The 15,000-nt window shown below is 38.6% G+C and overlaps 1 protein-coding gene across 12 annotated transcripts in view; it reads left to right on the top strand.

Moving 5' to 3' along the window:
* AHI1 (Abelson helper integration site 1) overlaps positions 1–15,000 on the top strand; it is a 180,989-nt gene that overhangs the window by 40,724 nt on the left and 125,265 nt on the right. For all 12 annotated transcript variants that reach the window (XM_043511021.1, XM_043511019.1, XM_038394768.2 and 9 more), the window contains 5 exons: positions 1,257–1,389; positions 2,689–2,812; positions 4,396–4,625; positions 13,228–13,331; positions 14,032–14,150. In XM_043511021.1, the coding sequence (XP_043366956.1) occupies positions 1,257–1,389; positions 2,689–2,812; positions 4,396–4,625; positions 13,228–13,331; positions 14,032–14,150 (710 nt within the window). The remainder of the gene's footprint in view (positions 1–1,256; positions 1,390–2,688; positions 2,813–4,395; positions 4,626–13,227; positions 13,332–14,031; positions 14,151–15,000) is intronic.

Raw genomic sequence — 15,000 nt, 5'->3', positions numbered from 1 at the left:
GGTATAAGATTGTGGAAAAAAGTCTGGTTTTGACAGTGTGGGTGGGCCTCAGGAACCTGCTGGAGGGCAGGACTCTTTCCATGGAGGCCCTAAGCTCCCATCCTAGTTTTGGGACCCTTGCAGCACTCTCCAGTTCCTTGACAACATGATTCTTGGGACTTCTCATTCAAAGGATGTTTCACCAGCTTAGTGCAGCTCCACTCTTGGTGCTTCTGTCCTGCCCACTCCTCAGTCATGGATTCCCCACCACTTGTAGGAAAGGGGACCTTCTGTGAGCCTATTATTGTCCATATAATCATTCAGTTTATTCTCCAAATGGGAATAGGATTTATTTCACTGCTGGATTCCATGTAAGAAACACAATTAATACACAGAGTGCATTTGTTCAAAAGAAAATCCCAATTTAATCTTGGATGTAAATGGCTTTTGTTTGATTATGTACCTTGATTTTGTGACATTATATAATTTGTCTTAAAAACTGCCAGTGGTTTTATTTCTTTCATATTTAATAACAGCCAGTGATTTAAGTAGTAACAAGGAAATGTTAGAAAAATCAACAAATTTGTTTTAAAACAGCAAATTGTCCAAAGATAAAAAGGGTATGGAAATAAATTTGTTTGACATGTTTAGGATGAATAAAAATTGTGTAAATTTAGATTAAATTCTTTTTCAAAATATTTTATGATGAATTTTTGCAGAAAGTAAAATAAATGCATGAGCCAAATTAAGTGAATTATAATCTTGAGAATATTGTCTAGACATCCTCAAATATTAAATTATTTACTATTATACTTGTCCATGTAAACACTGTAGAAGTTGTGTTTTTGAGAGATCCAGGTACTAACAACTTATTTTGCTGATTTTTTTTTGGCTTGTGGAAAAGTTTGAAAAGGATCAACGTGGCAATACATAAACCTTGTATCCTCAGATTAATAAAATATATGAGGACTAATTAAAAAAAATCAGTGTTCAGTTAAAATGCATATTTAATACATGCATTAATAGGATTTCCAGAAAGAATCCTTTTACTTACTTAAGTTCTATTGTTGAAGTCAAGGAGTAAAGAAAGATTTTCAAAATCAAAATAACCAATGCATGGGCAGAAAGTTGCTTTGTTTTTCCTTTGTTTTTAAAACCTTTAAAATGCTTATATTTTTACAACAGTGTAAGAGTTGTTAAACACATAAGTCTTTTAAGTTTTGTGTATTTGTTAACATTTACAACTGTGCAATAACTGTTTTTATTTGGAAATGTAGGCTTGTCGTATACCAAACAAGCATCTCTTTTCACTGAGAGCAGGAGATATGGGCTGTTTCTGTATTCGTTTTTCTCAAGATGGAAAAACATTAGCAGCAGCATGTGCAGGGAGAGATGGTTATCCCATTATTTGTAAGTTATGAATTTATTACTTCTCTTTTAACATAGAGCTATAAAATATGCAAAGAGCTCTTTTTTTTTTTTTTCCCTTTAGGTTTTTTTTATTTTGAAGAGTGTGTCGATTGGACTTTTTTTTTTTTTTTTTTTTTTTAAAGTGTTACTTTTTGGAGCATAAAGGTTTTATATTAAGTTATGTTCTTTTAGTAGATTTATTTAGTAATTCAGCATTGTAAATATTCTTAGCTGTAAGGCAACTTTAGCAAAGTGTCTGCTGATTGAAGACAGAATGGCTTTTCATATGTGGTAATGTATATGTCCAGTTTAAGGACCTGATATTACAATATTTCAGCATCCAGTAGAAATCAGAGTCTGAAATGTGCCAGGAATATAAGTTCTGATGATAAGTTTTTAAGGGAAATAACTTGCCCCTTTCTTAGTTGTTTTTTTTTATAGGGGAAAGGGAATTTGTGAATGAATTTAGTTTTCATTAAAGTGACTAACCAATAATACTTACTAGAGCTGGGCATAACGTTGGAGATGCCAGATAGTTGTCTTCACAAAAATCTCCCAATACAACTCATTAATGACTAGCAATACTATTCATATCATGGGCTGCTTCTGTGCAAGAAAATGTCACTTGTTGCATTTTGAAACAGAATATAATCAGTTTTTTGAGATTCTTGGGAACAATGTTCCATCTCCACACAGAATAAAAGGCAAAATCTATAAATGCAAGTACTTAAAGAGTAGCTATCACGGTTATATTGTTTCTCTACAAAACTTGCTGATCACCAAAAAATTGATCTCCCCATTAATATTCTTATGTAGCTGGCCAAATGGCAATCAAAGTTTAAAAAAAAAAAGAGTATTTACTTGATGTCCTAGGTTCATTCCTGAAAACTTAAACGGTCTAATCTAATTTTTAAAAGGGGTAATGCACTTGTGACACATCCATGAACCACTAGATGGAAGTAGATGCTTGCAAACTTGTGTTAAATTAACAACAATGCATACCCAGTAGCTATTTGATTTTGAATTATGGAAATTAGGAGCTAGTGGAGTTGAATTCACTTATGCAAGCAATGACTTGGCCCTAGGAATATATCTAGCTTTGTAGTAATTATATTCCAGATGTTGGTTGCATCAACCCTTCCATATTTGAAGATTTAATTTGTATCGGAACATGCAGTTATAAGTCTTGTATATAAAATCTTGGCCCTAAATCATTTTCTTTTGAGTATTGATGCTTTATTATTGGAAAGCAGTTTCAAATGTTTCCAAATTTAACCTTTTTATTTACATTTTCATTAGTATACGAGATTCCTTCTGGACAATACTTGAGAGAATTTTATGGCCACCTTAATATTGTATATGATCTTTGTTGGTCAAAAGATAATGAGTACCTCCTTACTGCATCCTCTGATGGCACTGTCAGGTCAGTATGAGTGAAATGTTATAGTAACTGTTGTCAAAATTACAAGTAGGCTTAGTGAACCCAACTGTGTCTTTATCATAAACTGTGCTGGACAACTTTTAACCATGGATTTGAGTGTAATTTGAGTTGTTTGTTAATGTTATTGAAAAGCTATGATAGAAGTATAGCTTTTTAGGAATAATTTTATTATATTTAGTTTAAAATATACAGTGTTTTTGGTCCAAGATTTTAAAATGTAGTTGCCTAAGTATAGGCTCTTAAATCCATATTTAGCCTCCTAAATAAATGGTCTTATTTTTCACAAGTGTTCAGCACCCAGCAGCTATTACAGAAATCAATAGGACTTTTGGAACATTTAGTCCTTCCAAAAATTACCATATTCTAGATGCAAAAGCCAATCTTAATGCTATATTAAGGCTGCAAATTTGAACACACCAGGCAGGAAATTGAAAATTTAGAATTCAGTAGCAACTTTAACTTTACCACGTTGCAATTGTATATAGTAGTTTGAATTCTTGGCTAGGCTGTTAAATGTGTAATTCAAGGTAAATCACTGTATCTAGAATATAAAATCTTAACTCTGAAATTTTTCCCCTCTTGTGTATAAATTTAAAAAGTTACATTAATGCAGTATTGAAGCAGCAAACCTTGAGGTACTTAAAGCTCCCTCATCCCTCCCAAAAAAACAACCCAGAACACTTAAAACACAGCAAGAAAAAATATGGCCATAGTATTCCACAAATGTGTTATGGGTAACCTTATGGTTTTAATCTTCACTGATGCGTAAATGCACAAAAACCTCCTAGCTATTGCCTTTGTTGGGCAACTCCATAGTGCTACAGGCAGCTGCATAATTAAAATTCCCAAAGAATTGTGATTGCCATATTATATATGTTGAAAGTGTTAATTTAATTGGTTTTACTATGGGGTAGAGGGGAAATAAATATAAAATTCTTCAAGTGATTGTCCACATTGTTTCCACTCTTGGTATGCTTGGGTATGAGATCAGGTTTTTTTGGCCAGCTGTGTACATTGGGGTTATGCCTTTGCCCTGGACGTCTTTGCACCATTCATCCAAGCCTGAGGGCATAAAAGGCAGAGTGGGCTAGCTGCCCCTCAGTTCTATCTTACCTCTTGTAGCAGCAAGATGGAATCCTTGCAGTGTCCTCCTTCTCTCCACAGTGTTCGTGTAGTTAGTTAGTAGTCTTACTGCATAGTTACTAGTTAGTTTGTTCATGTAATTAGATAGTTAAATATATATTTTTTTTCTTAAATAAGTTTCAGTTTAGGCTAGTCCCCCATGCCTGTACAGGGATGCTAGAAATAAGGTGGAAATAAATTTCCAGAGTTCGAAACCTGTCCCTCATGTGAAGCTTAATTCCCGTTGGAATGTTCCACATCAAACTTTTGAGTATAGCTGCAAAAATTCAGTAGATTGAATTAGGCCCTTAAGTATTTGCATGTATTTTCATCTAGAACCATTAGCACAAAATTTGGTATTAATTTATATGGTAATATTTGCTAGAAAGCATCACATTATGAGACAGTTACCCTAACTTTTTGTTTTGTTTTGTTTTTAAAAGAATGTGGAAAATTGAGACCCAGGCTACAACTTCTGTGAGAGTTTTCCCTCATCCTTCATTTGTTTACACTGCAAAATACCATCCAGTTGCTGACTATCTTGTGGTGACAGGCTGTTATGACTCTGTGATTAGGGTATGGAATACAAAAGTGAAAGAGATCTATGGTCAGTTAATACAGGAGTTCGATGGTCACAAAAGTTTCATCAATACACTATGTTTTGATGCAGAAGGTATGTTCAATATGTCATAATTGCATCTCAAACAAAGAGCAGTTCAAGCCTGCTCAGTTTGGTGTATTTCATTGAGATAGTTGTTAAAAAACAGGATGTTTTTATTTTGTTACAATTGTTATTTTATTAAAATGTCTCACTCGGATCTACTACTACCCAGTGTGTTGATGTATTAAATTATTATTTACTGTCTGTAATCTGGGCATGTCTACAATATGCTGGGCACTGTACAAACATTTAGGAAGACATAGCCTGGGCTGAAAAGATAAATAAGCAGGCAAAAGACAGGAAAGAAGGATATAACAGATGTAAAAGGGTCAAGGTGATGACTAGCCAGGTCTTGATGATACAGTTTTTTTTAATTAGATATATAGATTATCCACAATTGACCCTCTTCCTAACTATTTTTAGTTGGCTAGTTTCTTGTCCGTATCATTGCAGAAATTGGTATGGAATAAAGAACGGAGACTATTGTGGGAGAAGCAGGCAAATGGTGTGCCAAGACTGGTATTATGGGCTGAGCGGAGATATGGAGAGGCAATGTGGAAAAAAGTAGGGCTTTGACACCATTACAACATTAATTGCGATTAATCACAGTTTTAATTGCATGGTTAAACAATAACAGAAAACAATGTATTTAAATATTTTTGGATGTTTTCTACATTTTCAAATATATTGATTTCAACTACAACACAGAATACAAAGTATACAATGCTCAATTTATATTATTTTATTACAAATATTTGCACTGTAAAATGATAAAAGAAATAGTATTTTTTCAATTCACTTCATATAATACTGTAATGCAATCTCTTTATCATGAAAGTGCAACTTAGAAATGTAGATGTTTTTTGTTACGTAACTGCATTCAAAAACAAAACAAAGTAAAACTTCAGAGCCTACAAGTCCACTCAGTCCTACTTCTCGTTCAGCCAATCACTAAGACAAACAAGTTTGTTTACATTTACGGCCGATAATGCTGCCCTATTCTTATTTACAGTGTCGCAAGAAAGCAAGAATAGGCATTTTCATGGCACTTTTGCAGCCGGCATTGCAAGGTATTTACATGCCAGATATGCTAAGCATTTGTATGCCCCTTCATGCTTTGACTACCATTCCAGAGGACATGCTTCCATACAGCATTATCTTCTTTAAATGTAAACATGCTTGTTTGTCTTAGAGATTGGCTGAACAAGAAGTAGGACTGAATGGATTTGTAGGCCCTAAAGGGGTGGGCAAACTTTTTGGCCAGAGGGCCACATCGGGGTTGCGAAATGGTATGGAGGGCCGGGTAGGGAAGGCTGTGCCTCTGCAAACAGCCTGGCTCCGTCCCCTATCCGCCCCCTCCCACTTCCCGCCCCCTGCTCCCTGTCCCCTGGCTGCCCCGCCCCCTGACAGGCCCCCCGCCCTATCCAACCCCCCACCACACTCCTTGTCCCTGATGACCTCACCCTATCCAATCCCCCCGGTTCCTGTCCCCTCCCCCCCCCCCACGGGACCAACCCGAGCCCCCGTGACCCTACCCCCTATCCAACCCCACTCCCGTTACCTGTCTCCTGACTGCCCGCCGCCCCATCCAACCGCCACCTTACTACCCCCCAGGACCTCCTGCCCCTTATCCAACCCCCCCCCCTTACCAAGCCATTCAGAGCAGCAGGACAGGCTTATTGGAAAGCCTGGGAGATGGGCGGGTGCAAGCTGCCCATTTGGCTGCGGGGGAGGAGGGACAGCGGAGGAAATGTCGTCTGATAGAGCTGATGGAGGAAAAGATCCGAGGTTTGGAGATGCAGGTGGAAAGTCTCGTTGAGTTTAGGAAGGGGTTTGAGCAGATGATGGAGCAAAGATATGAGGTATCTGAAGGGAAAAGCTCAGACTCACGGATGGAAGCAGGGCTGGGGAATTTTGAGGAGAGACTGGGTGAGGAAAGTGGTCAGTGGAAACGTGACTCCAGGCAGAGGAAAAGACTGGCTAGTTAAGGAGAAATAGAGCTTAGGAACAGGTTTGCGGAGTTGGAAAATGAAGAAGGGGCTCAGCAGGTACTTGTTGAAGGTGGAAGGGTAAGGAAGAAGGGAAGAGAGGCTAGTCCTATAGGAAAAGGGGAAGAGTCAAGGGAGACTACACCAAATATGAGCCCCAGGAGGATACAGGATGGGTTGAAGAAGATTATAAGGGAAAATAGGAATGGAAAGAACTTGCAGCCAGAGGGAACAGGGGAGAGACTGGAGAATAGCACCGTCACCAGGAAAAGGCAGGTCTATGTGATCGGGGACTCTTTATTGAGAAGAATAGACAGGCCTGTAACTAGAGCTGATCCTGAGAATAGAAGGGTGTGCTGTCTTCCGGGTGCTAAGATACGGGATGTAGACCTGAGGTTGAAAAGGATCCTAAAGGGAGCGGGAAAGAATCCCCTAATTATCCTTCATGTGGGAACAAATGATACAGCTAGATTCTCGCTGGAAAGTATTAAGGGAGACTATGCTAGGCTGGGGAAGACGCTTAAGGAAATTGAGGCTCAAGTGATCTTTAGCGGGATCCTTCCTGTTCCTAGAGAAGGGCAACAAAGGTGTGACAAGATTATGACTGTCAACAGATGGCTTAGGCAGTGGTGCTATAAGGAGGGCTTTGGGATGTATGGCCACTGGGAGGCATTCACGGACAGAGGACAGTTCTCTCGGGATGGACTTCATCTGAGTAGGGAAGGAAATAGACTTCTAGGATCGAGGCTGGCACAACTGATAAAGAGAGCTTTAAATTAGGAGTTAGGGGGAGATGGATGGGAGATGTCCAGGAAATCTCCACACCAGATTTTAGCATTGAGAGGGAAGAAGATGAAGTAAGAAAGGATACAGCCGTGGGTAGGAGAATGTATATAAGGAGCGAGGGCGGTGTGGATACTAGTCTAATAGGTTATACTGGCTGTAGAATGACTGTGCCTAATAGGGTACAAAATGTGAGCGAGGCCAAACAGCAAAAATTAAGATGTTTATACACCAATGCGAGGAGCCTAGGTAACAAAATGGAGGAACTAGAGCTACTGGTGCAGGAAGTGAAACCAGATATTATAGGGATAACAGAAACATGGTGGAATAGTAGTCATGACTGGACTACAGGTATTGAAGGGTATGTGCTCTTTAGGAAAGACAGAAACAAAGGTAAAGGGGGTGGAGTAGCATTGTATATCAATGATGAGGTAGAATGTAAAGAAATAAGAAGCGATGCAATGGATAAGACAGAGTCCGTCTGGGCAAAAATTACATTGGGGAAGAAAACTAGTAAAGCCTCTCCTCCGATCGTGCTTGGGGTGTGCTATAGACCTCCGGGATCTAATTTGGATATGGATAGAGCCCTTTTTAATGTCTTTAATCAAGTAAATACTAATGGAAACTGCGTGATCATGGGAGACTTTAACTTTCCAGATATAGACTGCAGGACCAGTGCTAGTAATAATAATAGGGCTCAGATTTTCCTAGATGCGATAGCTGATGGATTTCTTCATCAAGTATCAGAGTAGCAGCCGTGTTAGTCTGTATTCGCAAAAAGAAAAGGAGTACCCGTGGCACCTTAGAGACTAACAAGTTTATTAGAGCATAAGCTTTCGTGAGCTACAGCTCACTTCATCGGATGCATTTGGTGGAAAAAACTTTTCCACCAAATGCATCCGATGAAGTGAGCTGTAGCTCACGAAAGCTTATGCTCTAATAAACTTGTTAGTCTCTAAGGTGCCACGGGTACTCCTTTTCTTTTTGCTTCATCAAGTAGTTGCTGAACCAACTAGAGGGGATGCCATTTTAGATTTAATTTTGGTGAGTAGCGAGGACCTCATAGAAGAAATGGTTGTAGGGGACAATCTTGGCTCAAGTGATCATGAGCTAATTCAGTTAAAACTAAATGGAAGGATTAACAAAAATAAATCTGCAACTAGGGTTTTTGATTTCAAAAGGGCTGACTTTCAAAAATTAAGGAAATTAGTTAGGGAAGTGGATTGGACTGAAGAACTTAAGGTAGAGGAGGCCTGGGATTACTTCAAATCAAAACTGCAGAAGCTATCAGAAGCCTGTATCCCAAGAAAGGGGAAAAACTTCATAGGAAGGAGTTGTAGACCAAGCTGGATGAGCAAGCATCTTAGAGAGGTGATTAAGAAGAAGCAGAAAGCATACAGGGAGTGGAAGATGGGAGGGATCAGCAAGGAAAGCTACCTAATTGAGGTCAGAACATGTAGGGATAAAGTGAGACAGGCTAAAAATCGAGTCGAGTTGGACCTTGCAAAGGGAATTAAAACCAATAGTAAAAGGTTCTATAGCCATATAAATAAGAAGAAAACTAAGAAAGAAGAAGTGGGGCCGCTAAACACTGAGGATGGAGTGGAGGTTAAAGATGATCTAGGCATGGCCCAATATCTAAACAAATACTTTGCCTCAGTCTTTAATAAGGCTAAAGAGGATCTTGGGGATAATGGTAGCATGACAAATGGGAAGGAGGATATAGAGGTAGATATTACCATATCTGAGGTAGAAGCAAAACTGAAACAGCTTAATGGGACTAAATCGGGGGGCCCAGATAATCTTCATCCAAGAAAATTAAAGGAATTGGCACCTGAAATTGCAAGACCATTAGCAAGAATTTTTAATGAATCTGTAAACTCAGGAGTAGTACCAAATGATTGGAGAATTGCTAATATAGTTCCTATTTTTAAGAAAGGGAAAAAAAGTGATCCAGGTAACTACAGGCCAGTTAGTTTGACATCTGTAGTATGCAAGGTCCTGGAAAAAATTTTGAAGGAGAAATTAGTTAAGGACATTGAAGTCAATGGTAAACGGGACAAAATACAACATGGTTTTACAAAAGGTAGATCGTGCCAAACCAACCTAATCTCCTTTTTTGAAAAAGTAACAGATTTTTTAGATAAAGGAAATGCAGTGGATCTAATTTACCTAGATTTCAGTAAGGCATTTGATACCGTGCCACATAGGGAATTATTAGTTAAACTGGAGAAGATGGGGATCAATATGAACATCAAAAGGTGGATAAGGAATTGGTTAAAGGGGAGACTGCAACGGGTCCTACTGAAAGGAGAACTGTCAGGTTGGAGGGAGGTTACCAGTGGAGTTCCTCAGGGATCGGTTTTGGGACCAAATCTTATTTAATCTTTTTATTACTGACCTTGGCACAAAAAGTGGGAATGTGCTAATAAAGTTTGCAGATGATACAAAGCTGGGAGGTATTGCCAATTCAGAGAAGGATCGGGATATTATACAGGAGGATCTGGATGACCTTGTAAACTGGAGTAATAGTAATAGGATGAAATTTAATAGTGAGAAGTGTAAGGTTATGCATTTAGGGATTAATAACTAGAATTTTAGTTATAAGTTGGGGACGCATCAATTAGAAGTAACGGAAGAGGAGAAGGACCTTGGAGTATTGGTTGATCATAGGATGACTATGAGCTGCCAATGTGATATGGCTGTGAAAAAAGCTAATGCGGTTTTGGGATGCATCAGGAGAGGCATTTCCAGTAGGGATAAGGAGGTTTTAGTACCGTTATACAAGGCACTGGTGAGACCTCACCTAGAATACTGTGTGCAGTTCTGGTCTCCCATGTTTAAAAAGGATGAATTAAAACTGGAGCAGGTACAGAGAAGGGCTACTAGGATGATCCGAGGAATGGAAAACTTGTCTTATGAAAGGAGACTTAAGGAGCTTGGCTTGTTTAGCCTAACTAAAAGAAGGTTGAGGGGAGATATGATTGCTATCTATAAATATATCAGAGGGATAAATACAGGAGAGGGAGAGGAATTATTTCAGCTCAGCACCAATGTGGACACAAGAACAAATGGGTATAAACTGGCCACCAGGAAGTTTAGACTTGAAATCAGACTAAGGTTTTTAACCATCAGAGGAGTGAAGTTTTGGAATAGCCTTCCAAGAGAAGCAATGGGGGCAAAAGATCTATCTGGTTTTAAGATTCTACTCGATAAGTTTATGGAGGAGATGGTATGATGGGATAATGGGATTTTGGTAAGTAATTGATCTTTAAATATTCAGGGTAAATAGGCCAAATCCCCCGAGATGGGATATTAGATGGATGGGATCTGAGTTACTACAGAAAATTCTTTCCTGGGTATCTGGCTGGTGAATCTTGCCCATATGCTCAGGGTTTAGCTGATTGCCATGTTTGGGGTCAGGAAGGAATTTTCCTCCAGGGCAGATTGGAGAGGCCCTGGAGGTTTTTCGCCTTCCTCTGTAGCATGGGGCATGGTTGACTTGAGGGAGGCTTCTCTGCTCCTTGAAGTCTGAACCATGATTTAAGGACTTCAATAGCTCAGACATGGGTGAGGTTTTTCATAGGAGTGGGTGGGTGAGATTCTGTGGCCTGCGCTGTGCAGGAGGTCAGACTAGATGATCAGAATGGTCCCTTCTGACCTTAGTATCTATGAATCTAGGAGGGGCTGGGGGTTAGCCTCCCCGCCCGGGAGCTCAGGGGCTGGGCAGGACAGTCCCACGGGCCATAGTTTGCCCACCTCTACTCTAAAATCTCATTTTGTTTTGTTTTTGAGTGTAGGTATGTAACAAAAAACTACACTTGTAATTTGCACTTTCATTATACAGAGGTTGCACTACAGTACTTGTATGAGGTGAATTTAAAAAGATAAAATAGTATTGTTCCAGTGCAAGTATTTGCAATAAAAATAATATAAAGTGAGCACTGTACACTTTGTATTCTGTGTTGTAATTGAAATCAATCTATTTTAAAATATAGCAAAAATAAAAAAATATTTATAATAAATTTGAATTGGTATTCTATTATTGTTTAACAGTGTGATTAAAACTGCAATTAATCACGATAAATTTTTTTTATCTAGTTAATATGTTTTGAGTTAATCCTTTGAGTTAACTGCGATTAATTGACAGCCCTAGAAAAAAGACAGTGGCATAAGTAGGAAGAGGTAGAAAGATGTGACTTCAAGGCAAAGACTAGAAGTTTGAATCTAATATGGTGGAGAAGAAGAGAACCCGTGGAGGGATTCAAAGAGGAGGAAGATGACCTGATCTGAGCAACAGGCAAGGAAAATCTTAGTGGATACTTTTGGTGTGGATTAGATGAGTAAGTATAATATAGGGAGGGCAACGAGGGTGATGCAATAATCAGGATTAGATCTGGGTCACTGAGATCTTTAGCTGTAGGGACACAGAGAAAAGATTGGATTTTAGAAATGGTGTGGAGGAAAATAAGGTAAGATTTAAAGTTGGCCGGGTTGTGGGGGGTGGGTGTGTGTGTGTGTGTGTGTGTGTGTGTGTGTGTGTGTGTGTGTCTTTCAGAAGGAGGGAGGAGAGGGAAGGGAAGGGGAGAGAGAGAAAGACTGGAGTCTAAGATGACTCTTAGGCTACATCTACATTACAGCACTTACAGCGGCACAGCAGCATGATGCTGTAGTGCTTGTGGTGGAGACACTCTAAGCCGATGGACGAGAGGTCTTCTGTCAGCTTAATAACGCCTGTCTCCTCGAGGTGTTGGTTATGTTGGCGAGAGAAGTTCTCTCGCCAGCATAGTGCTGTCTAGACCAGCACTTTGGTCAGTATAACTTATTTCACTCAGGGGTGTGGATTATTCAACCCCGAGTAACATAAGTTATACCAAAGTAACCTGTAGTGTAGACAAGGTCTTAAGTTACAGGCTGGGGAACTGGGAGGATGGTGAACTTTTCAACAATGTCAGAGAATGGAGAGGGTTTGGAAGAAGAGATAAGGAGTTCAGTTTTGGCAGTATTAAGACTGTTGGTGGCAAGACATCTAGGAAGAGGTGTTGAAGAGACACACGCATTCTAAAATGCATAACAGGATGGAGGTGTGAGTAGAGGAGCTCCCCAAAGATGGAAAATTTGTATTTTGGAATCTGGGTTTTTCAGATAGGTATTTCATGAAAATGTCGATGCGTTATTTCTGTGATAGGCATGGCAGCTGACCACAGAAAGAAAAGAACCTTCTACTTCATTGTTTACAATGATGTGTATACTATTGATTTAAGAGCAGCTGTTGAAAGGCAGCAATTGGAGGGAAATTTGCATTTGCTCTTGCCCAACCTGTTCTCAGTGGGGGTCTTCACTGAATAGTTATGCACTGGGGTCTACTCTAAGGCCCACTGAAGTCAGTGGAAAGACTTCCATTGATATCAGTAACCTTTGGATCACACCCTAGAAGACCATACTAAAAAGCAAAGATATTGAATAAAACCAACTTAGCATCTAAGTGAAAAACAGTCAAAGTATTTAATTGTAAGTATTACAGTATTTACATTTTTATTCTGTTTGGAATTTATGATATTGACTTCTGTGATGTATTATAAGCAAAATTTAGGCTTTTTGACAACCCTGCATTAATTGGAGAAAATGGAAGCAAAATATTGCTGTTCAAATATTGGCTTTAATAATTCAGTTTATCCATGAAATTGGAAATTACTATAAAACTGTTAATAGCACTGATAAGACAGAGTTTCTAATGTATATTTAATTTTGGAGATACCTCTAGCTTGCATATTCCCTGTTCATTTAGTATGGTTTCAAAATCTTGCTCTTAATACTATATAAGTGTAATTATTATTTTACAGGACTTCACATGTTCTCAGGAGACAGCTCAGGGCTGATTATAGTTTGGAATACCTTTGTCAAAGGAAGTTCTCAACATCCTGTCCAACATTGGGGTATAAATAAGGTATACAAATATTTTAATTAGCACAATAACTTTTATGTAAAGCAGTTTCAAATCTAGCCATCTAATTTGCATTTAATTACTTTTTCATGTCACTTTTGTGTGGTTGGAAAGTAAATTTCCCCTAAATGTCTTGTTAACACTTTGCAAACGGCTGATAAAACATGCTGTGATTCACTGGGAATTTCTAGATTTTTTTTTTGTCACAGTTTTAGATATGATACTGTAAGTAGAGAATGTAAATGCTTATTCCTAGCACCAGCTTCTACAACAAATGTTTGAGAATTGGTAGCATTGTAATTGGACACAGTTACGTGTTGTTTGTACTTCCATAGATAGAATTAAAATAACAGACTGTGTATCTTGTCAAAGTAGCTTTATTCACACTTCTATGGTTAACGTCTTGTCAGCATTTCTGTTATCAACTCTGGTTTTCAGGATTTCATCATTATAATAGGATCTGTCATTTAAATGGCTGTGGAAACTTGATATAGGCTAAAACTTGTTGATTTGGGATATAGTATCTTGTCTAGGAACCAGTGTTTGCTTTTTAAAATGGCCTGGATTTTTCTTAAACTGCATTTAATCTTTCCTTGCACTGCCCTCCACCAATTTCATAAGTTAATACCATAGTGACATCCTTACCTTTGTTTCCTATCAAATTAGTCTTGCATTACAATAAACTTCATTTTTTGCATTGTAGGAAATAAAAGAAAATGATATTAAAGGGACTCCAATAAATCATCTAGAGGTACATCCGAATGGAAGACGTTTATTAATCCATGCGAAAGACAGTGTTCTGAGAATTATGGATCTCAGAATGTAAGTAGGTTTTTGTAGTCAATGCATAGATTTCTTTGTCTCAGGTTGACTCATTGCAATAGTAAAATGTTTTAAAATTATTAAATGGATACTTAAAAGAGGAAGGATGGTCCAATAGTTACAGTGCTAGACTGGGACTTGGGAGACCTCAATACAAATCCTTGCTCTGCCACAGGCTTCCTTTGTGACATTGGACATGTCCTGTAAGTTAGAATTTCCAAAAGTGCCTAAGTCCCATTTACAAAAATGATTTAGCCACTTACCCTATGTCATTGACTTTTCAATGTCACTCAGGAAGTCCAGCCTCGTATAGGAAGTCTGTAGCAGAGTAGGGATCTTAATCCAGTTCTCCCAAATCCCTTTAAAAAAAATTTAGTTACTGAGCTTGGTTCATTGACTTTCAGTGGGACTTAGGAGCCTGAGTCACTTAGGCACCTTTGGAAATTTTTACTCTTAGAGTATGTCTACACTTTTAAAAAGGCTACAGCAGTGCCACTGTAACGCTTCAGCGTAGATACTACCTACACCAACAGTAGGCATTCTCCCATTGGCATGGCAATCCATCTCCCCAAGAGGTGATAGCTAGGTTGACAGAAGAATTCTTCTATCAACCTAACACTGTGCATCCGATGAAGTGAGCTGTAGCTCACGAAAGCTTATGCTCTAATAAATTTGTTAGTCTCTAAGGTGCCACAAGTACTCCTTTTCTTTTTGCGAATACAGACTAACACGGCTGCTACTCTGAAAACTGTCTACACTGTGATTTTTCACACCCTGAATGATGTAGCTATACCAATGTAAGTGCCTAGTGTAGACCCAGGCCTTAGGGCTAGTCTACACTAGAATTGCA

This window comes from Dermochelys coriacea, chromosome 3, assembly GCF_009764565.3.
Source record: "Dermochelys coriacea isolate rDerCor1 chromosome 3, rDerCor1.pri.v4, whole genome shotgun sequence".
Lineage (NCBI taxonomy): Eukaryota > Metazoa > Chordata > Testudines > Dermochelyidae > Dermochelys > Dermochelys coriacea.
This window is presented reverse-complemented; position numbering and strand designations above follow the sequence as displayed.